The sequence below is a fragment of the Lemur catta genome, chromosome 23 (genome assembly GCF_020740605.2).
Source record: "Lemur catta isolate mLemCat1 chromosome 23, mLemCat1.pri, whole genome shotgun sequence".
Classification (NCBI taxonomy): Eukaryota; Metazoa; Chordata; class Mammalia; order Primates; family Lemuridae; genus Lemur; species Lemur catta.
This window is the reverse complement of record NC_059150.1, coordinates 22,067,589-22,092,210: the sequence shown is the minus strand read 5'-3', so window position 1 is coordinate 22,092,210 and position 24,622 is coordinate 22,067,589. Positions and strand designations below refer to the sequence as shown.

The window sequence follows — 24,622 nt, the reverse complement described above, 5'->3', positions numbered from 1 at the left end:
CAGGTCTTTGTAATCTCTCTCTCACTCGGCTCTACTCTTTTAGTCAGAAGCTGCTTCTGTTTTGTGGATAAAACTTCTCACGGCTTCCAGATTAGTCATTCTGCCTAAGTGCTGCTTGTAGGGAATTGAGCAAAACAAAGACCAGAATTGGATGCTCTGATGTCTAAATAGATGAGAGGGGGAAAAAAAAACTCTCCAATGTAAATGCCACCAATAGGGATGAACCTAAATAGTGTCTAGTGTGTCTTAGACCGTTGACCAGAAATACAGACCCTTACTGCATGTCAATGAACAAATCAAAGACAGAGAAACAAATGAAAATATGTACTTTCTCATGGTGAGTGATTAAACCAAAGTGAGCTAAGAGAGTATCAATATACATGGTTTTCTGAAAGCCAATTGTTATTTGTGATAATTATAAATACAAAAGCTATAAATAACCTATCAAAGGACACAGAAAACAGCCACAGGATTGTAAACTTTCTTTTTCATTAATCTGATAAAAAGGGCTTGAAGCATGGCGGTGCTTCCAGAACTATTGTTTAATAGGAACTAAAATGAGTCCACCTAAATTCTAAACAAAACGATTATCGAAAATAACTTTTAGTATATCCTACAGTTCAAAAGAAAAGATCAAGAAGAGCAAGTGAAAATATTTTCTCCCTTAATATTTTCTACTTTATGTAAATTGCAAAAGAAAATTAGATGTAAGAGCTGTCCAGGCTCTTACAACAATTACTATGAAGGCAAAATAAGTAATAGACTAGAATGTGCTTGTCATTGAATGACCAAACTGAATAAAAGTAGTCCTAAGATTAGGGCTGAATATATGAAACCACAAGGTTGGTTCCTTCTGGAAACAAGTGCATATTTACTGAATTCAAACTATAAATTTTACATGCATATATTCACCTGCATATATTACATATTGCCACTTAGCAAAGAGCATTTTCTAAGCAATGGAGCAACAGAACAAGTGTGATTTGATCAGGAAAAGAGTAGGATGCTCAAAGGGAATGGACGGTGTAGGAAGCAAAGCCTGGCGTGGGAGAGAGACTCTGAACATTGGCTCCCAGGAGGGAAGGTCCTCAGTTTAAATGTTTCAGTCATTTTCTCACCTGAATTATTTAACACAGCATTGAAGTAAGGACTCAGTAGGTTTTTATGGAAAAAATGATTGATGGGAGGAGGACGATAACAATGAACATTTGAATGCCTACAAGTTTCAGGCATTATTTGAAGAGCTTCACATTCTTTTACTACTTCAAACTACCTTATGAGGTCAGTATTGAGGTATAGAGAAGTTAGATAGAGAGAATTTGCCCAAGGTCATGCATCTAGAAAGTACTAGAGCAGGAATTCACAAGGAGGCAATTAGGCTCCAGTGCCCCAGTTAGAGGAAAGGGACACAGAAAGATGGAGAAGAAGGGAGGGGGAGGGGCAGGGGGAGAAGAAACATACAAAAGAAAAAGAGAGAAAGGCAGTAGAAGCTTTGCCGACTGTTTGCCTGCTATTTCCCCCAAAGTCCAGCATTGTGGCAACAATTCCTCACTCAAAAACCCATGGCTGGGCAGATGGTATTCAGAAGGGAAAGGAAGCCAATAAATAGAAAATACCTAAGCAGGTGCCTCGCAAGCCAGAGCTGAACATTTCAGCAGCTGACTGGTACTTAACGCTCTCTTGGAGTTGATCTGACTCAGCACCTCCCCTCCTGCCTGGCACATGGAAACAGAGGTAAGGAGATCCGAGGCCCCTACGTAGTAGCTCAGGGAATGGAAGTTCGTCCCATTTGCCTGACAATCTAGCATTCTGTTTAAGCAAAAGCACTCATCTAGCTGGCAAGCTGTACAGCCCTGTTCTCTTGAAGGCAACATTTCATATTTTATGTTACAATGGAAAGTAGCTTAACTATTAGAATTCGACTCCATTTTTTTCAAGGCTTTTTGATATAGATTTCAGCCTACAATCATGCTGGGGAATGATTCCAAATTAATTGTGCCATCCTTTGCCCCATCATAATCTTACATATTTAATATAATTAGCTCAAATACCCTTTTCTACAATGGTAAACCATCTAGGCAGGCAGGGTAGGGGCTTGCTTCTACGGGGTGATTTCAGAGTTGGAAATTCGATCTCACCCTCCCATCCACTTGCTTAAATCTGAAATCCCTTTAGCAGATGGAAAACCTTTTGTGTTTCTGTGAGAGATACAGCATGACATACAAGTCCTCCTGAAAGACACAAACCAAGCACTCAAGATGATAGTAAGTTGTAAACAGCTAATAACAGCTTCGTTGGGGTTCACACATTTTGAGGATGATAGAATAGGGCCAAAGAGTCCTGGGGCTTGCAGGAGGAGGGTGGGCTGTGGGCAAGAGGGTAGAGAGGAAAAGAGCAAAATGGGAGGAGGTGGCTGCAGGTGTGTGTATGTCACCCGTGTCCCAGTTTGTCTTAAACTAGATTCCCATCAAGATAAATCATACTATTCCTCATTCAATCCATGGAAAAATATAAAAAGTATCTTGTATCAAAATATACAAAGTATCTTATGTGGTTTGAATTATGATCCAGAATACCTAGATTTCAAACCTTGTTCTGCCATCAACCAGGTATGTGGGCTGGAGCGGTTTCCTCTTCCTGTACTCACTTCCTTCATCTGTAAAATAGGGGAATTTCAGCATTACACAGGCTTGCTAAGAAGATTAAAATAAGTAAATATGTAAAGCACCTAGAAAACTGCCTTCCATACAGTAACTGCACCATAAATATTGGCTATTATTATTGTTGTTTTTAGTATTTTTATTTTGTAAGTATAATTGATAAATAAAAGGAAGGGCTTCTCATAGGTAAATTTTTTTTTTAGGTATTTCTTTTGGTCTTATTAAACCAGACAGTACTAGTACTAATAGGCACAAAATAGTAAACTGTTATGATTGTTTTTCTTTAAATATTTGTTCCACTGACTGCCAAGGTTATGTCAACTACACTCAGAGGCTGTTTACCAATCAAAAAGATGCTAATCTAAGCTAATCTAATCACAGATTTCTCTGAAGCTAGAAAGTAAATAATTACTCTATGTCACTAAACATTTTTAAAGTTATTTAATAGGATTTACAATATTGACACATGAGTCATTAAAGAATAAAACTTTTGTCTTTTCTAGATAAGGCTATTTATAATGTCCTTCTATAATTTGGCTCATGTAAATTACGAATCCACAATTCAATTTTATCCTCCTTGCATCATTCATTCCGACATTCTTGAATGTTAAGAAAATATGAAAATAAATCACTTAGAGAATGAATTCAGAATCATTGAATTTTAGAGCAGAAAGGGACCTTGGGAATCATATATAGCTCAACCCAAAGAAATCAAGCATCTTGGGTAAGGTGCACATCTTTAGGAAGAGAAAATCATGCTTCTAACATACGACACTACCTTTTTACACACCCAACCCTGCATGTCTGAGAAATTTCTTTTTTTTTTTTTTTTTTTTTTTTGAGACAGAGTGTCACTCTGTTGCCCGGGCTAGAGTGAGTGCCGTGGCGTCAGCCTAGCTCACAGCAACCTCAAACTCCTGGGCTTAAGCGATCCTACTGCCTCAGCCTCCCGAGTTGCTGGGACTACAGGCATGTGCCACCATGCCCGGCTAATTTTTTTTCTATATATATATTTTTAGCTGTCCATATAGTTTCTTTCTATTTTTTAGTAGAGACGGGGTCTCGTTCTTGCTCAGGCTGGTCTCGAACTCCTGAGCTCACACAATCCGCCCGCCTCGGCCTCCCAAGTGCTAGGATTACAGGCGTGAGCCACCGCGCCCGGCCGAGAAATTTCTTATAACGTTATATTCCTGAGAGCCCAGGAGGCAAATGGCCTCTTCTGGATTTTCCTCTAGAGTGAACAAGAAGTCACAACACAATTCATGAAACTGTGTGCCGTTGCCACTCAGATGTCACCTCTTTTAAAAAAGTCCTTTTTCGACCCCATTACCTAAAATAGCCCCTGACACCTCAATTGCAACAACACATAATCTTCCACCCCTGGAATCTCCTTTATTTTCTTTCAAAGTATATTTGTATAATAATATAAAATTATTATTATAATTATTACTGGAGATTAGTTGGCCGGTTAGTTTACTTCCCATCTTCCCCAAAAGAATGTAAACCTCTGAAGGGTAGGGACTTCATTTCTCTCATTTACATTGCGTCCCCAGTGCCTAGGACAATAGCTGGCAAATAGTAGGTGCTCATGAACACTTACCCCACGTTGGCCCATATCCCAAGTGTGTGTATTCAACTTGTACTTCAGCGTTCAGCCCTGAAAGTTGATGTGTGGAATCTAGGGAAGAGAGAGTCTCTCTTTCTCTGGGTCCACAAGTTAAAGGAATGATACAGGAATGACGTAACAAGAGGAGGGCTCTTGCTAGTGGCCAGCTTTTGCCAACTGTAGAGAGCCTGCAAAGGAAGATTCCAAAAGAAGGCAAAGGTACTGACGACGTGTTTCATATTTCTGATCCAGCTAAACCTGAAACTAGACTCATTCCTAGTTGCACAGCTCTATATTTTTTTTTTGTTTGCTGACTTTACCTAAATTCTGATTCCATTATTTGCAACTACAAGGATATCAACTGTGGAGATTATACCAATGAGAACAATTCTGGGGCCTCAGCTCTGGTTTGTCTTCTTAGTGTGATACTTTGGCAGATGCGGTTTTGAGATTTTTCTTGACTATCTTTAGGTTTTTTTAATTAAAAGGGAGCAAAATCAAAAGGAGTACTTATTAATCACCAGGAGGATTTATTTATTGCTGAGGCAATGTCTGGAAAAATCAATTTATTGTGAATGTTTCCTGCAGGTTTGCAGATTTCAAGCAATTAACAAAAGCTGCTATAATTCACACAAAGAGAACATTCGTTGTGTTGCCAATAACTCATTTTGATAAATTAGACCTTGATTGTGTTGAATTTTGTGAGAAGCGTGGGTTTAAAACTGCAGAGTAGCACAGGCACTATCTGTACTAATGGCCCAGTTGACAGGGAAGCTGACCGTGGAGCCGACTGCAGGTTACCTGGAGAGACTGTCACTGTGGGGCTGTGTGGGGGGTGGGGAAGGTCATTTGTTTGCATGTCGTGTTCTTGCTACATACAGATGACAGCGTGAATACTGGAAAACAAAAACAGCATGTGTTATAGGAACTGAGAAAGTTGAAAACCACAGAAGGAAAGACAGACTCCTTTAGCCTTGCTCATTTGCTCTCCCCACGAAGTTGGATTTGCTCTCTCCATGGCAACAGATCAGACTAGAATCCTCGTTGTTTCTGCCCAAAGCATAGCCTACCGCACAGCTAATTTAAAAGACTTTCTCAAACTCTTCTCTCATTTAATTAACTCAAAAAGAATTATCACTGATCGTGTGCCAGGTCCTTTTCTAGAAATGAACTCCTCAGTTTGCCTCAAGAAGTGAGGAAGCGATGTAACAGAGGCAGTGATGTTTCAGTGACTCCTGAGGAGGATGGATGTTCTATAGACTAAAGGAGGCATGATTTTAAGACAACAGGATGAGGGTAAGAAAGGCTTTGCTGATGGAGTGACCAGGAAATACAAAGACAAGGAGTTATGACAGAGGAAAATACAGTGTGGCGAACTGGAATATACGCTGTAGGTAGGAGGGAGATGAGTGTGATGGGAGAAGGGAGGGAAAATGAGAATAAATTAAATAATTAAAAAAAATAGATAGAAGCAGGCTATATGTGTGTCTTTTTAGAGTTTTGACTGTTTTCTTGGAGTGGATGAAGAGACATCAAATGTGTTTGAACAGGAGAATGACAATCAAATTTGTGTTTTTGAGAGAAAATTCTGATAGCAGTAGAGAGGCTGGATGGGCTTGGTGGAAGGTAGGTTAGGCGATCCGTGTGAGAGGCCCCAGAACCCCCGTGCCAGTTCCAATCGAGTGGTGTGGCTGAGTCGGCTCCGGGCTGAGCAGGAGTCCAAGACGACATGTAGATCCACCAACGAAGAGGGAATGAGTCAACGGCTATGTCTGCCAGGAATTCTGGAAGGGAAAGTGGTAACATGCAGAAACGTTTTGCATTCCAAACGGAGACTATTTGAAGACAACTGTAATAGCTCTACCATCTGGGCTGTGAAATGGTTCCCATGTAAACACCTAGTACACAGACTTTCATAACAGTCTTTTCAGTGGATTCAGGACACTGTTTCTAGTCTTCCATGAGTAACTTTTTTCTTGTACATTCCGGACAATGTCTACCTTAAAACTGTAATGCTAAACATCTCCTTTCCCACATTAGTATTGGTTTATTGGATTTTCGTGCAATGTTCTTCATTTGTTTCTATTAGATTTCATCTGATTAGTTTTAGCTTTTTGCAGCATATTAAAAAAATTCACTTTTCAAAATACTTTGAACTTTAGGAGTTTTTAAACTTAATATAACACAATGAATTGAAGCCAAAACAAATCCTAAATCAAAATTAAAATGCATTGAAGGATACAGAATCCACAACAGGGAGATATTAAGCTCACTCCAGAGGAGGATTCACTTATCTTTTAATACTCAACCTAAAGGCCAATTCTCCATGAAAACTTTCCTAATTATCTCAGGTTTAATCAATCAGTTTGTAAACTCTTTGAAACAACAATTGGGTCTCATGCCTGTTGATCTCTGCCTTAGGTCAGGTTGTCTAGAAAAAGAGATGGAGATGAAGGTTCTTGGGATTTCTAGCAGCAAATGCAGCAACAGGGAGACGGGTGCCCCACCAGGTCCAAAGGACACTGGACAGAACCAAACATGGCATCTTATACAGGTGAGGTACAATCAATGTTTAGTGATCTGTATTGTTTAGAGAGTTCAGCCAAAAGAGTGACTTTTCTGTTCACCAAAACTTTTATTGTTGGCTGTTACTTGTTTTGCTCTTATGCTTATGAGCTAAGGGTGTCATGAATTGGATTTTTAATTTGATATTAAAGTAATAGAAGGAATATGAAAACTACTAGGGTGTCACAAAACTAACCCTTAAACTATTTAGTGAAAGCAATTCTATGAAATTTTTAGCTGATGATTTATTTCTTTGGCTTTTGTTCAGTGTAGGAAAAAAGTAGGATTTGCATCCATCAACTGTTCTAAAAAAGAGTTAAAAGGAGTAAATATGAATATGAAAAGGGAGCCATGGATGTAAACTCCTGTAATTTTTTGAAAGGATCCTCTAAGATTCTATTGCCAAAATTTTAAGTAATTGTTAACAATTTGAGACAAGTGTCAAGCTTTCAGAAAAGTTGCAAGTACAATAGGAAGAGATTTTTTTTCTTTTCTGAGCCATGTAGGAGTAAGTTGCCAACATGATGTCCTATCACCCTGAATACTCTAATGTGTACTGACTACAAATGAGAGTAGACTGCTCCATAACCACAACACAGCCATCAAAATGAGGATATTAACGTTGACACATTACTTTGATCAAATGCTCAGATCCCATTCATGTTTCGCCAGTTGTCCCGTTGACATCCTTTACATAGCAGTAAGAATCTGGCTCAGAGTCACATGTTGCTTTCAGTCATCATACCCCCTTAGTCTCCTTCAGTTTAGAAAAGTTCTTCAGTCTTTCCTTGACTTCCTGATCTTTACAGTTTTGAAGATTACAGACACCTGTGCTTGGCATTTCCTCCAATTGGGTTTGCCTGATACTCCTTCCTGACCAGGTTCAGGTGATGCACATGATTGCAGGACTGTCACAGAAGGGATGCCGCACTCTTCTCATTGCATTCTATGAGGTGGTCCAAGACTTCAGTTTGTCCTGTTACTGATGACCTTAATTTTGATTACTTAATCTGCCAGCTTTTTCTAGTATAAAGTTACTTTTCTTCCCCTTTGTAATTATTTTATAAAAGGAAGTATTTTGAGATGATGTTAATATATGATTCCTTATTAATCTATCAAATTATTTATCTATTTACATCAAGATAGAGTCATGGTTTCCAATGTTATTCAATGGGTTACAATCTGTTACTATCGTCACTTATTTTAATGTTTAATTTGTCCCAAATAGAGCTAGAAGGTGCTGCTTCAAGCTGACTTACGTGTCTTTTTTGACATGCCCTTATCATTCTTTGAGCACTTTGCTCTCTGGCAAAATAAAATGGTCTAGACTCATCTTATGCATTTCCTGTGCGGGAATCAGCCACTTCTACAATACAAGGAGGCTGGGTTTCTTGTAGTAAACAATGGGACTTAAAAGACAAGTACTGAGCTCCAGGTGTGTGCATTGCTTTTGGGGGTGTCACTACTACCAGACGCTCTCACTGACAGGCCTATGGACTATGTACCCGCATGTGCACACTCACACCCTGTAATTTCTATGTATTTCTACATATCTTGATGTATATTAAAAACTATGAATTCGTACCAATACCTTCAGTTTCAATCTAACACCACAGAAACCTTCTGGTTTTCTTCATTTCCAGTGAGAAACTCTCAGTGAGAAACTGGCTCCTATTATATCACAGTTAATATACTGAAATATTTGATCAATCCCCCACATGTAAGCAATCTCCATGTCAGCCCACCCCTTCCTATGCACGCACAACCTCCTGACTCTGCTCAGGGTTGCATGTCCCTTTCTGCCTCACTGTTGCTCCACGACCACCCCAGTGCCACCTGCCTGTCTCCACTTCATCCAGTGGCTTTAGGATTAAATTATGTGGGGAGTAAAAGGAAAGGAAGGGGAAAAGAAATGGAAGGAAACCCACTGTTGAAACTTTTAAGCGTTTTTAATATTAGAAAAGTCTAAAATTTTACCTTTCAGAAAGGATAAATTTATATTATGTATATACACACATAGAGGGACACACACAGCTTTTATTTTGTTGCTTTTAGTGCTTATCAAAAAAAAAGAAAAATCCTGAAATTGGACAGCTTGTGCATGGCTGAAGTAAAGTATGATCCCATCGTGGGCATGAACAACCAGCAAATTGGAAAGGTTATGGTTGTGTCAAAAAGCCAAAGGGTCGAGCTGAAGTGACTAGGGCGTGTTGATGATTTTTGGGAAGACTAACAGGATATCTCACTTATCAGTCATTCTTTGGAACAAAAAAAGTTTATATTTAATTTGTAAATACTTATATGTGAATGTGTATATTTAATTTGCCATCAAAATGTGTGTTTTGTATAATCAAGATTCTAGCAAATTCATAAATGAACAATTTGCCAAAGCCGAATTAGATAAGGAGCCTAAAAGCACATGACCAAAGGGAAAGCAAGTGTTCTAGATGGTTCCAGCTTTAAAATCACTAGTCCTTCAAGTGTCGGGGCACCATAGATTCTGATATATAGGCCACCATGTCAAGGGCATAGGCCTCTGGTTAAGACATAATCATAATCGCAATCTTGGCCGAGTGTCTTAACCTCACTAGTCTCGTTACTTCACAGGGGTTTTGGAAGGATAAATTAAATATAAACAACATTTCCAAGTTTTAAATAAATAAGACACAATTTTTTATACCTCCCACTCTGCTCTGGGCACATTGTTCCCTTCTCTGTTCCCGAAACATGCTTGGTGCTCTACCTCAGGACATTTGCATTTGCTATTCTGTCTGCCAGGAATGCTCTTCCCTTGGATACCTGAAGGTCTCGCTCCCTTAGTTCTTCACCTCTTCACTCTAAGGTCACCTTCACATCACAACCTTCCCCGGGACCAATCACACATCTCCAGTACTTCCCATCTCTTTCTTCCTCTTCTTTAATTTTCTCCTTAGCACTCACTTATCACTCTTTAGCATTCTGGATACTTATTTGTCTTGTTTATCATTGCTGGTCATCTCACTAGAATGTGAGGTTCTCAAGGGCAGGCACTTTTGTCGGTTTTGTCCACTGTTACACCCACAGATCTTACAACACGCCTCATGGCACGTGGTGGGCACTCATTTTCCATCTGCATAAATCAACAAACAAAAGAATAAACTTTCAAGGCCCCCCTTCTTCTTTATTATTGTTTTATGTCTTTCCTCATAGGCAGAAATAGGTGAAAAAGAAAAATAAGACAGGCAAGTAGAGAGCTTAAAGAAAGGTAATTCTAGGAAAGAAGAATGGCTAAGAGCAAAGGAAGACAACGAAGACCTGAGCTTTGGAGCATCGATCCTGAGCCACAGCCATTCAACTGCCACTGAAACCACTGTTGTGCCACACAGCCTGTCCTGAGACCAGTCTTGCAGATGCAAAAGGCAGGGCACTTCATTAAGCCTGACACGGCCCTTGCCTCTTTTCTGGATTGTTCTCTGGGGTTACCCACACTGGTTGGTAGATAAGTCGTCCAGGATAGTATCAGCAAAATGAAATGAAGCATTAAAAGTGATGATATATTTTTTCTACTTATTTAATACATAAATATATACCACTTGTTCAACAAATTACATATTTCTTTTTTAAGAAAAACAACCATGATTTAAATGAAAAGTTTCACATTTGAGTGTAGGATTGAAACCTTTTGGGTTTGGATGTAGTGACTCTGAGAATCTTTCATAGCCGCAGTGCAATAGCTCATTAAAAGGAATAACAAAAAAAAACCTCAGTTATTTCATGTTAATTTATAAACTGATGTATTTATTTCATATATGTAAATATAAATAAAAACTAGTGTTGTCTCATGGAATGAATAAATCTAGTCAGTGAATAACATTCACACGCAATGGGATGTCTTACTCGTTGAGATTGAACTGTTAAATATGTTAAAAGGAAAACCACATTTTTAAAAAGAGCACACATAAGAAAGTTGGTGAGAAATGTTTAAAAATACAGTATATGCCCCTACATTTGCATCAGGAAATTCACACTGACAGAAAATGTAGTTAAGAATATCTTTACGTAATCGACATCATTTGTCAACCTAACGAACTTATAATAGTATTATTCCCATGCAGCTCAATAACTGCAACTTTGAGTATCAGCCCATTTCTTATGATCAGCACAACCATCTGTACTGTGCTTTTAAATCCAGTTGTCATGGAAATTCAAACGGCTTCAGTGTCAGAAACTGCTGCCCTTGCCAGTACGCCAGCTATGCTGGGGGTTTATTTAGAAACTCCTTGTTGAAAAATCTTCTTGCCTCAACGTTACTGAGGGAAACAGAGCAACGAGATGGATTCTGTCTTCTATATTCAATGCTTTCAACCATGGCATCTTTTATCACCTACAAATAGAGGCAGAAGATGTATAATTAGCATTGCTGTGAACTCATGTAAACACTTTTTGACCAAAACAAAAATATAATTGATCTTTTTATAAGACTATTCTTTTTGAAATCTATGGAGAGAAATCTATGAGTTGCACATGCACATTGAAATTCCACATCCCACCATTACAGTCTTGTTAAGCTCATATTCAGCTACTCTTCCTTCCCCACCAGAGAAAAAAGTATTCTGGGGTGTTCCAGATTTTGTGCTGATAAAGTTGAGAATGAAATTTTTGTAACGTGGTAAATTTATATCGGCTCTGTCCTTCACAAAGAAAGTGATAATAGGGAAGAAACAAGTAATTACTAAATCTATAATTTATGTGCTTTATAGCTAGTGGGCTGGTAGAAATGACAGAACAAAAGAAAAGTACAAACTTTCCTTGCTGGGGAGAGAAGGCATTGCTGAAACACCGTGCTCTGAGATTTCACTGATGAAAATGCATTGCCATTTTTTATTCAGAATAATCTTGACATATACCCAAGTTAATGGTGACCAGGAGAAAATATAGGCAACTGCAACCTCTGAGAATTGCTATTAGAATTATCATATACTGTTTATGGTATGAAGTTAGCCTGTTAGGAATCTGAGGAAAGAAGAAACCATTTGGAATTTGGTAGAAGCAATTACTGCAGAGCAATGGGAATGGGCTGTGGAGCAGAGGCCCGAATCTTGGCTTTGTTGCTGCGTCAGAACCTTGTTAAAGTTAGGACGACTCCATTACCCAGGACAGAACTATAAGATTTTATCTTAAATGACCAATGAGCTGGACATTTCAGGGCATCAAGAAATAGAGGCAAGTCACAGAGTTATTCCACAATTCCCTGTATTCTCTACCCCAGGGATTGTTGCACAACATCCAGGCACTTCAGCCTTCTGCCATGGTAGGAGTACTTGGCAAGTCTGGGCAGTTTAGGGCCCCGTGGCCTCCTCCCACTGAGAGCTGTTGTGGCCCACTTGGTCTTGGAGACGCGTGCACGGAGGGTTTTGCCCATCCCTACTTGTAAGCTCATTGGGCGAGCACGGTTCAATGCCTGGAGGAGGGAGATGTGAGACCTCAATCATGCAATTAACATGCAATTAATATCCTGTTAATTTATGTCAGCCCCAACAGGCAAGCCTCTCGACCTCTCATAGTAACTTTAAACAGCACTCGTATTCTGGAAAGAGGGAGTTAGCATAGGAATGTGATTCTTTTATATGCTTTATTTAAAAAGTAATACATATAATTGTCTTCTGGGGAAAATGGGCTCCAATGTTAGTGTCTTTTAAGTAAAGCAGATATTTGCTGATCCCATTTTTTCCATGACAAAGGGAGACATAATTAATTTTGTGGTGACAGAAGATGCTTCAGATCTATAAAGGAGACTTTGAGCAAAGGCCTCTTGGCTGTGTGAGATGAAGGGGAATTAGTTTAAATGCTTGAGCCTAATTCTTCTTCTTTAAAATAGAAGTAATATCACTAATTTGGGGTTTTGTGGGGATTGGAGATCATTTATATCAAGTGCTTTGCACATCGCCTGGCACGTAGGAAACATTCTGTTAACTAGCATCTATTACCGTTGTTATTGTTAAACTGATCATATGTGATGAAAATTAGGAGCTCTAAATTAAGTGAGGCTATAAAGTTCACAAGAAATAAACACACCATGTGCATAGCCAAGAGTGAGCTTATCATACTGTATAAGTCAGTAAATCAACTTTGCTATTCAAAGCGCCCTACTGCATCTTCTTTTAATAATCCCTCTGCCTTTCCAGGGACCCATGTTGGCAAGTTTATCAGTTGTTTTCTCCTTCTTCATAGTTAACCCGAGAAATATCAACCCTCGCTGCAGAGAAGTGCCCAAGTAAAATAAAAATCAACTGTTTACTTTTCAAACACCCGAAAAGCTTTAAAATAGAAAAGATCACAGGGGAAATTATACTGATAATGATGACTGCTGTCATTTCTTTATAACGAATTCATGAGCACAAAAAAATCATCAAGATCCATATAAAGATGTATTGGATTTACCATAATTGGACCTCAGCTGGTGTTCCTAGTAAGCGAGCCATTCTGATAAAAGAAAATGAACATTTACATTTATAACTCTGAAAAAAACCCAAATTATATGCAAGTTGAATGTGCAAGTTAAACCACTAGGTGGCGTAGTAACATTATGAAACCATTAACCAGGTTTCAGGTTTTTCAAATTACTGCAGAAAATGTCCAGTCCCTGGGAATTAAAATTCTGTGATACGAACAGAAGTTAATCAGTACTAGATCAGTTATTAAATTCAAACCTTTTGGCATGCTACATGATGTAGCCTACATACATACTAGATGTTTCCAAACAGCCTTTTGGCATACATACAAATAGATGTATCCAAAAAGGCAATATGTTGAATTTAAATCTTTCTAGGAATTATACTAGGAATAATCTTAGATAGTGTGTTAATATCTATTTTATAAATATATTTTATATCTTTTTTTAAAGATGAGAACTTTGATTTATACCTAGACACTCTATCAAAATAATGAAATATCAATAAATTAAGACTTAAGTACCAGTATTTCTGGATATATGGCTGTCCTCATTTTAATTAACAATTAATATTTAACACTTTATAGAATTATTTGACAAAGAATTTTAACATCTCATTCTTATGCATCATTAGCATATGCTAAATAAACTGACACATAATAGGTTCTTAGAATTGTGCCTATTCAGTTAATAAATTGAATGAGTGAGGCTGGGAAACAATATATTTTTCTGTGATAGCTGAATCAACCAGGTCCTACAAAAAAGATCCTGGAAGGCACATTTCCTCCAGATCAAAGTGGTGCTTATGAGTAGAGTGTGTAGCCATGTGACATGGCCAATGACATTTTAAACATCCATCATGAAAATTGTATTGCATATTTATTGTAGGTGCCTGGCATTGTGATCAATATCTCTAGAAGATACAAGGCAAATAATGCAAGTCACTGCTGTAAAAGTGTTTATAATTTATAATTAAAACCAGAAAAGATATGAACATGAATAATAGTTATTGTCATCATTATATTAGCAGCTTCAATTTACTGAGTGTCTATTAAATGCTAAGCTCTGAAATTATATGATTTTACTTAATCCTCATCCTAATCCCACAAGATATGTATCATTATTTCCCCCTTACAAATGAGGATAGTAAAATTTGGGAAGGTTAAGCAACATGCCCATGTCACCTAGGCAAGAGGCAGCACAGCAAGGATTTCAATACCCAATTTGGTCTGATTCCAAAGCCTTGGAGTCTCCCACATACCACATATCTACCTATGCAAGCCACTGTGCATTAAGTTTCTTTAAAAAAAAAAAAAACTTGAAATACTACTGTAATTGAAAAAGCATTGAGGCAATGTCCAGGCAGTGAAAGGAATTTGGGAAGACTGAGTAAGTGCAGAAACCCGATGCTAATGAGAAACCCCCGCTGCTGTCATGAAGTCGGCAGAAACAGAGCAGAAGTCCTCTAACATACACTGGAATTTAGCTTCAGTAAAGCAGGCCTGCCAGGATCTCCGGGACAAATGCAGCAACAGGAGCGTGCAGCTGCCTGAGACAGCGTGGCCTCCACAGAGCCAAAACTGAGATCAGACTGTGAATCGAAGAGGAAAACTAGCCTTAAGCCATAGGAGTCACAGCTGCAGAGCTGAAAACTTTCTTGTATGGGATCAGCACATAAGTGAGTTGCATTCTAAGAATTTGTATTTACGATGTTCACCATCTACGAGTCTAATGGTCTGTGGCAGCAGACATGTGCCCGTGTTGCTAAAGAGTAAATCAGCATCCTACTCTATTGAAAGGGTGAGAATGAGAGGTTGAGCTAATGATCGAGCCTAATGAACTCTCCAGCATCCTAACCTCAGCAGAGTTTAGTTGCTCTTTATATAGAGCATCACTTATCAAGAAGTTTGATTCTGAAAAAAACAGATGTGTTTTCTTGGTTAAAGTGGGGAAGCAGGGAGTCACCAAGGGAGATATAAAATGTCAGTGAAAATTGAAAATTTTACCTGGATACGAGACACGCCCCCCACACACACACACACAGAAATCACTCGAATGTAAGTCTCAACGGTCATATAATTTAGGAGAAAGCCTACATTTATTTATTCAAAAAAACGTTTACTCACTGTCTAAGCTGGTATTACCTGTACAAACTTGTCTATATTGTTAATTCTGGGCATTTGCGAAGGCCTTTGGGTGTAACACCATGGATTTTCAGGGGTACAGGCCATGGACATGGATAGCTCAGGGTCCCCTTTAGTGAGCAGCTTCTGTTTCCAGGGCATTGTTTAAGCATCACCCAATTAAACATTCACCACTATAATTAAAATAGGTTCTATCACACCTGGTTTAAAGATAAGGAAACTAAGGCTCCAAAAGTTTAAGTAACTTATTCAAAGTCACACAAGTGGCCCATCTGGGACTCAAAGATGATATAAAGCCCATGACCTTGCCTCTGCATGCTGTGCCAAAAATGTTAGCAGAATCTGTTAAAAACTTCTTAATTAATGGCTTGTGAAGAATTAACATTTGATGAGCTATAAGTTAGGACAGTTATTTGGGGATTTCGTCTATTTTTATTCAGCCTTTAACTTTTTCATTTATATATCAAACAAACTACTTTGAAGGATATTTGTAAAATATATAAATAGAACTATATCATTCCTTATAACAAATAGTTTAGCAGGTTTTATATAAACCAGAACAGCAAGAGAAATGTAGTTGTTTAACATATATATGTGTACATGTATATATATTTCCAATTCCAATAAAACATTTATATATTCCTACAATATAATTTTTTCCATTTGAGGATAACTTATCAAGTTTAATACATTTCATTCCAAGGAATATATATATATATATATATATATATATACATATATATAGTTTTGAGTTTATTGGCTCATACTGACAAAATAGGATTACTGTGACATTAACCCTTAGCTCTCTTCTCTTTTAATAGCATGAGGTTTTATAAAACACACCTAACTCCATTTCAAAAATTTCTGTTCACTCTCTGAAAATCACAGATTAAAATATTCATTTTCTCTTAATATTCTTTCAACTTTCACAATCACTACAGAAATAATGCAGCATGTGGCTCTCAGATGTCCACTGCTTGTAAGATTTTGAAAAAGGGAAATAAATCTATTGAGAAAATGATATATTAAAAATTTTGATAAGCATGTCTTACATGAATTATCACATATTTTTAAATGAAGGTTTAAAAGAAAGAATTTTAGAGTTGTAGGAACTGAAGCTTTTGGGGAAAATTTCTTATGTTTACAGAAATTAAAGATACTGATTAACAAACATATTATGGTGCAACTGTCATGACTGCACACAATATAGCATTAGTAGTCTCAGGCCAAACTAAACAAACAGATGAACTATATTTGCCAGAGTTCTATTAGCTCACAAACTATAATTAAAGCCCATATACACAGAAGACTCATCCACATACTCTGAGTTCCTTTGCACCATTCAGACAGTTTCCCAGAAGACTCACAAATCAGACATGATGCCTCTTCCTCTCTAAATTTTCTTTCTTTTTATTTTATTCTTTTTTTTTTTCTAATGAACAAAATCCAATCGGGCCAATTAACTTGAGCTTTCACGACTGATCACAATTTTTCAGACACTATGATTTGGAACCACAAGCCAATTATTTCGATGACACAATAGTGTTCATAAATGGTGAGTTAAAAACTAAAGACTTCACATAGACACAGAATCTTGGAGGCAGATATACTAGTGATAGGAATGATTGATAGTGAAGAGAATGACTTGTTTGTAAAGTTTCTAAAGCAAAGCATGTTTGATATCTCAAGGGCTAAAAATGGGGGAGGCTATTACCTTTGGCGAGATCCACAAAAAGAAAATATTTAAAAGCATGAATGTATTCATTAAAATTCATCTCACGATATTTTTGTAGATTAACTACATTTCTGGTTACATTCACTTTCATAGTTGTATATTTTCTTTTCATCATATTTCTTCCTTACTTATAATTTATTTTATCATGTGATGAATACATTAAATACTTTATTAAAGTGGCTGAGAATTAACCAAATATTCAATAAAATAATAGCAAAGAGTGTGGCTTTGCCAACTTGGAGGCATGAGTTTTCTTATTTGTGAGTTTTGTAGGGTTCTTCTGCAGATTAGTAAAATAGTTCATGAAAGGTAAACAGGCATATTTGGGGTGATATCACTCATAAATCTTATTTTTAATTAATTAAAAAGACGCTTTGTTGTATTCAAGTGGTATGGAAATAATTTGGCATTGTCAATGGTCACGGGAGATACTTACATCAATGTTGTTCAGGGTGTTGAAATACATAAGGTCATGCAGCCTCTTGAATGCTTGATTTGGATATTGAAAATTGAAGGTTGAAAATGGTGATTCAGGGTCATCAAAAATATCAAAGTCTGCTATTTCTCTCTCTTCCTCAGTTTCTCTTGGGACACCTAAATACCAGAAAAATCACAAATTAGTGTTATTTTGAAAACTACAAAATATCTCTAAAACTCGGGGAATAAAACAAACAGACCTAAAGACAGCATTGGGAGCCCCCACAGAGCCATGTAATCTGAAGTATCCCTGGACTTTCTCATTCCAGGGTGTTCTGACCAGATGACTTCCATCTGTCCCTGTCTGCATCTCTGTGCCTGAAGGCTTTCTCCCCTACCCTGCAATTGCAGAAGGCTGCTTTGCCCAATAGCAGCAGGCTGGAAATTCTGGTAAATAGCACTTTGCCCCAGGCAGCAGTAACGAGTTAGGATATAAATATCCGAGGTCTCCTGCCTTTGGGTTGTGTGTGGGAAGGATGAGCCTAGGGCATAGATTCTATTCCATTTCCTAGACTTTCCCAGCAGGGTCAAGTTCCCCTTGTTCCCATCATGGTAGCCAACTGATTGACACATGCTTTGTTGTCTGCCTTCCTTCCCTTCCCCACTTCCCTACTTCCTTACTAATAAACTGGAGTGTTCTCTAGTTCACCTAAATAAACTATTTGTACTTGAGTGCTTTTCTCAGAATCTGCTTCTGGGGCAACCCAAACCCAAAACATTATGTAATTGTCTTTGTACCACAGAAATCCCCTATATGTACCAACTGCTCGTTGGCTGTCCCCTTGAGAACTAACAGTGGTAGAAAATTCTCTATGTTTTAAGTGCTCCACTGTTGGATAACTAACAATGCCAGCCAGTTCTTCTTTCTTCTGTGCTGAAAGATGCCTCACCTCCACTCCTATTGATCCTTTCTCCATCTTCCTGAGAAACTTAGAAAAAGACTATTTTCCTCTCCATATTCCCATCACCCATCTTCTCTATTTTTTGTGTCTTTCCATTCACATAATGGAAAACTACATTTTCTGGTCCTGAAATCACATGGTTTTTAGAGCCTTAAGCATCCTGCCTGTTAATCTCTAGACCTCCTTTTCTTAACCAGTATTTTCCAGGATACAAAAGAGTGAACAGACTCCTCTGGATGTAGTAAAATGGAACAGCTATGCCTTCAACTTGATTCTCATTTTCTACGAAATACAACATGGTGACATGAAATTGCTAGTGGTGTTGTACTGTTAGATTATGTTAATCTGGTGGTCAGCTAAAATTCCCAGAATCAGAATTGTTTGCATGAATTTTCTGAAACAAAAGCTCTCTTGCAAGAGGGATACTCAAAATACTTGATTCAAAATCAATCACAACAAACAAAATTCAAGATCTTAGAGTAAAGCCCCTGAGATTTTCTGCTAAGCTAGTTGTTAACTCTTCACTTTCTGGACTGTGAGCAACTCAGTGGACAGAAAGAGCAGAAGTACCTGGGGGCTCAGCATAGTAGCTACTTATCAAGGTGGGGAGGCATTTGATATTGTAACAGCTGGCACAGCAGTGCCAGAGTAAAATAGCTCACTATCAATTTGGCTTCCCTACTAAATGTCTATTTTATGGAATATGAATATATCCCAACCTACCTGGAGCCTTGTACTTTCTGAAGTTGATGTTGGCCAGAACAAAGTGGATGATGGTTGGGCAATCTTTCTCCACATCAGGATTCTTGGGTTTGAAGACATAGCACTCCTTCAGTCCTTCCCGATCAAACACGTTCGGATCGATCTTTGGAAAGGGGAGCTTGTTCATTTTAGCCCACTTTTCTGCAAGTAGAAGTTCCTGCGAGGGAAAGATGCATTTGTTCAGCTGATGTGACCATTATTCAATATTCATGAGGTGCCTTCTACGAGCCAGCAGTGTGCTCCTTGCTAGGATGAATAAAGACCCTGTTGCCAAGAAGCCCATCAATCTCAAAAAAATATCAAAGTACTCTCCAAACAAATCCACTGCTGTTATATCAATTTTTGACATGGGGCTAGCTCCACAGTAGGCATTTGGAAAATAACTGGTAAATTAAACTGAATGAAATTATGCTGAAGAAACAACTAAAGAAACAAATATTAGGGGTCCAGAGTATTTATAACTATGTGAATGTTTTTTAAACCTCAGGATTAAAAAGAAAAAAAGAAGAAGAATCTGATGACACAGAATCAGGAACATTCTGTTACTGGATTTTTACCTGTATCATCTCCACAAAAGTGTTAAAAATACCTATTAAAAATTCATTCATTTTATGTATGTGAAAATATTTGAACTACTCTGAATCAGCTTTTGTTGGCTTCTGATAATGAAAAAGAGTTGAGCTTCCGGCCTCAGCGTGTTGCTATTCCATGTGTAATGCTCAAGATTAGGCCAGACAGAGGTGCCAAGAGCTGTGTTAATGGCCATGGCGGGTCGTATGATTGTTTCCACATTTTAGCTCCTTCCTGGTAAAAGGATTATACATCCCCACTGGGACGAGGAGACACATGGAACAGAGCCACAGCAGCTGATCTGCAGCTGCTGACGGAACATGACCAAGAAATGCATGTTCACTGTCCACTATTGGGATCTGAGGTTGGTTGTCGCTGCATCAAACCTGAGTAACTCGCTGGGTAAGCCCCCAAAATTAAATGTAAACTGGAGAACATAAATCAAAAGGAAAAGGTGCGGCAAATAGACCTTATTTCCATTTATATGCAGCTTCGGAGAAAGTGGGATAAATAAGAAGCAGAGTATCATAGTGGTGAAAGCACAGGCTCTGGGGCCAGATGCCCGAGTCCAAATGCAAGCTCTGTGGCCTTGGCATGTTTTTAACTCAACGTCTCCACACTCGATATCCTCAAAGATAAAATATGGAAGACATGAATAATCCCTCTCCCATAGACTGCAGTTAGAATTAAATAAATAGTGTTTAAAACAGTGATTATTACATAGTAAGAGTTCTACACGTGTTTGATAAATAAATACCAATAAAGAGAGCAAAAGAGATGGAAAGAAAAAGTGGAGGGGGGGAGACAAAAGAAAAGAAAGAGAGATAGAAACAGTATTAGGGAAATTCCTAGAGAGAAGGTTTGGGGGCAACTGTCATTAGAATCTTAAGTTACTTTAGACAATCCTTGTCATCAATTCAATGATAATAATTAGTGGTCAATCTAGGTTCCATGCTAGGAGTTGGAGATACAACAGTGAGTAAAACATTCATGGCTCTCGTCATGGGATTTGTAGCACGGTGGGTGAGAGATGGTAGTCAAGTAATCCTTTCTGTTTAAAACTGTGATAAATGCCAGGAAAAAAAAGTACAGGTTGAGATTTTGCAGTATACCCTGGGCCATTTCCCCGGAGTATTTATTAATCCAACAATTATTGAGCACCTGCTATGTTCTAGGCATAGAGAGAGGCTGTCCCTGAAGGCGGGGAGTTTATAAAGCAGTGGGCGAGATGAACAGATGGTATAGTCCAGTACGACAGAGGTGGGGAAGGTTCTGGGTGGTTCTGCGCCTGGGCTTTGCAGTCTGGAAGGCCCAGCTCAGACACACACACCTCAACTCGCTGACCGGGTAACTTGAGGCAAACAGCTGCACCACCACAGCTCACCAGCGAACAAATTATCCTGGAGGGCTGCAGCATGCAGTGACTCTCTCCAAATGGCACAGCAGGGACAATAAATAATAACAAACAGGGACTAGGTTGTTCGCTATCCCTGAAATAATAGCCTCTCCATGCGATCTCACTTCTATTTCATGTTTCTTATTTCTTAGCAACTTATTTTCTGCCACTGTAGAATACAGCTAATGCTATTACCTTTCTCATAGGATTGCTGTGAGGATTAAATGAGATAATGTATAAAAACCTCAGTAATTCAGAATCTGAGGAAGCAAGTACTTTAACATAGGACCTTAAGCTCAGAGAAAAATACACTTTTCACTGAACATTCAGGACTCTTGATGCCTCTGCAATGCCATGAATTTTAAGTTAATCAACTCTTTCTCAGGCCCATTTACAAAGAAATGAAAATACCAGAAAACAAAGGATTTAATGTACAGGAAAGCATTTGCTTCATAAACTATGAAGCTAAACAGAATTATGTTTCACTGAAAATCCCATATCGGTATGAATAATTTGTTTGAAATTCTAGAAAACCTCTTTTTTCCCCCCTCTCTTCAGTTGAATTAATCAGCTTGTTATTTCTTGTCTAGCACCGTTCACAATTATTCATTCATGATTATTCAACAGCAAAATAAAACCAAAAGTTCACGTTGTGGAGCAATTGCGTGAGGAGAGGCAAAGAAAGGGCTTTCTAGTGTTTACAAACATGACTCAAAGGCATGACCAATGGTGTGTGGCCGTGGGGAGAAGAGGAAAGGGAACTACGTGATGTAAAAGCCAGGCTATTTTTAGCAGCTTACTTCATGCTGGAATCAGGAAGAGATGGAGACTTTCCCTTTCCTTATACAATCCTGATGTGGAAAAGATTAAAAACCGATGATGATAGAGACAGTGATTACAAGATGGAAAAACCATTTCCTCTCTAATGTCTCATTTCGCTCTGTAAAGACTTGAGAAACAATGACACAGACTCTGAGTAAAACGCACTAGTGTTTTAAAAGGATTCTAAAGAAAGCAGTGAACAAAAAATCATAGCAATATGCCAGAACTGTGTTCTATCTATAACTGCCCCTTTTGGTGGTGGTTTGACACCTCAGATGCTTCACATTTCCAGAGACTAGTTTATGGTAAACTTACAATGTGCTAACTAAAATGGTTTTTCTGCGAAAATAAAAATTTGACAGTCTCCTTCAAAGTATCCTTTTACCGAGTGATACTTTGTAAAATGTCTGTGCTCACTGTTGAGTACTAAAACCTGATGAAAATGTCTTGAGGGAGAGGAAAAACAAATAAATAACATAGACATAAATACCATAACTAAATGTTATTTCTAGATAATAGAAATATATTCAAAACATAGTATGAATAGCATACATATGCCATTTTATTTATTTATATGTAAATATGTATTTTTAAATATATGAAAAATATATTTATCTACATAAATGCATATACATAAAATAATAAATTGGCTTTTTATGAGAGGAAGTACAATCTTTTGTCTTTGTGCAAACCAAGAATATGTGTTTTCTGTTCTATAATGTTTCTCATTATTTAAAACTTATTTTTAAGATTGGGAAGAGGGATGGCATATAAGCATGTAAATAAACACCAGACCCTTAAAAAAATATTGAAGTGACATAAGATACATCAAATAGAAATGACAATTGAGAATTCATTATTTTATGGCTTTGGTCACTTTTCCTTTCAATAAAAGACATTCTGGTATGAGGTTCCAAAAGCTTTATAATACAATAGGCACGAAGGTAATTTTCCATATCTAATATTGCATAGAGTTTACATAGTACTTTGTAATTCTTGTAGTTCTTGTAAGTTCGTCACAAAAAGGTTACTATAAACTCACAAAAATATGTAAGGAAAAATTAATGTTGGGTATATCTACTCATCGCAAGACATCTGATCCTCAGTGGACAGTATGGATATAGTAGATTGATTAGTGCCCCCTAAAAGGTAAGTCTATCCCTTGATCCCTTGGCCCTGTGAATATGCTCTTATTTGGGAAAATAATCTTTGCAAATATAATTTAGTTAATGATCCTGAGATGAGATCATCCTGGATTACATGGATGGGCCCTGAATTAATGACAATTATTCTTATAAGAGATAGAGGAGAAGACACACTTGCGGAAGAGAAGGCATGCAGAAATGGAGACAGAGATTGGAGAGACACAGCCACAAGCCGAGGAATGCCTGGAGTCCCCAGAGCTGGAAAAGGCAAGGAAGGATTCCACGGTGGAGCCTTTGGAGAGAGTGCAGCCTTGCTGATTTCGGCTTTTGGTCTCCACAACTGTGAGATAATACGTTTCCGTTGTTGTAAGCCATCATGTCTGGGTTGATTTGTTATAGCAGCTCAAGATAACTAATAGAAGAGGCAAACCTGGAAGTACGCTATTTAATTCTACGCAGTTTCCTTCGTTAGCCATTGTGGATTGGGGTTCACAGAGTAAGGCTTGGACTAATTTGGCCATGATGTTCCAACCTAGCAACTGTAAATAAATCACATGGAGAGACTCTGAACAGGGTCATGCCCTAATGTCAACAATTAAGTCTGGTCACTGTGGAAAAATACAGGTTATTGTAAGTTTAACTGGAATTTTGACCCTGAGTGAAACATAGGAAGATAAATTTAATTTAGATACATTATTCCTATCATTTCTGAAGACTACCTCATTTCAAATTGTCCTTCTTCCTTCTCTCCTTCTCTTATTGCCTCCTTCTCTTTTCTGTTTATTTCCTTTAATTTTTAAGAAAATAAACCCATGGTTCTCGCTTCTGATCATGAAGCACATAAAAGAGCATTGAAAAACTGAACCAGATTTATGTCCAATATATGGTAACATAATATAATTTATGGCACAATAACTTCAATCTATTATTCTCCATACAATTTAGTAAATTAAAGGGGAAAAATCTCTAGGAGCAAACTCTGAATTCATTATTCCTTGTTTTCTTGCTCCCCAATAAAACCCATACTCCTCCTTTTCTACCCTAAATTTGCAGTCTGTTTATTTTGCATACTTGAGAGTAAAGACCCTGGCTTATTTTTAGGACCAATAGTAAAGACAAATCTTATTAATTGTCCTTGGATGGACCCTAATGGTAAAGTCAATTCATATGGTATCTATCTAAGATATTAAATGGTTAACAAAAAGAAACTTGACAAAATAAAACATAGAGCTGCTTTCCTTAGTAAAATTAATAGGAATAATATTTAGAATCATGAGACTGTTTATATCAGATTATTATTAGGGTATGCACTAACTAATCTAAAAAAACAATGTCACTTACATTGACGTCATTAACTTTCAAGGCCAGTTACAACGTAGATACAACATAAACTGTGGTTGCGTTTACC

General features: G+C 37.8%; 1 protein-coding gene across 2 annotated transcripts in view; it reads right to left on the bottom strand.

Moving 5' to 3' along the window:
* Positions 1-10,580: 10,580 nt before the first annotated feature.
* Positions 10,581-24,622, bottom strand: part of PLA2G4A (phospholipase A2 group IVA) — a 132,215-nt gene continuing 118,173 nt past the window's right edge. For both annotated transcript variants that reach the window (XM_045535966.1, XM_045535965.1), the window contains 3 exons: positions 19,243-19,438; positions 17,577-17,734; positions 10,581-11,194 (listed from right to left, as the gene is read on the bottom strand). In XM_045535966.1, the coding sequence (XP_045391922.1) occupies positions 11,063-11,194; positions 17,577-17,734; positions 19,243-19,438 (486 nt within the window). In that variant the 3' untranslated portion in view covers positions 10,581-11,062. The remainder of the gene's footprint in view (positions 11,195-17,576; positions 17,735-19,242; positions 19,439-24,622) is intronic.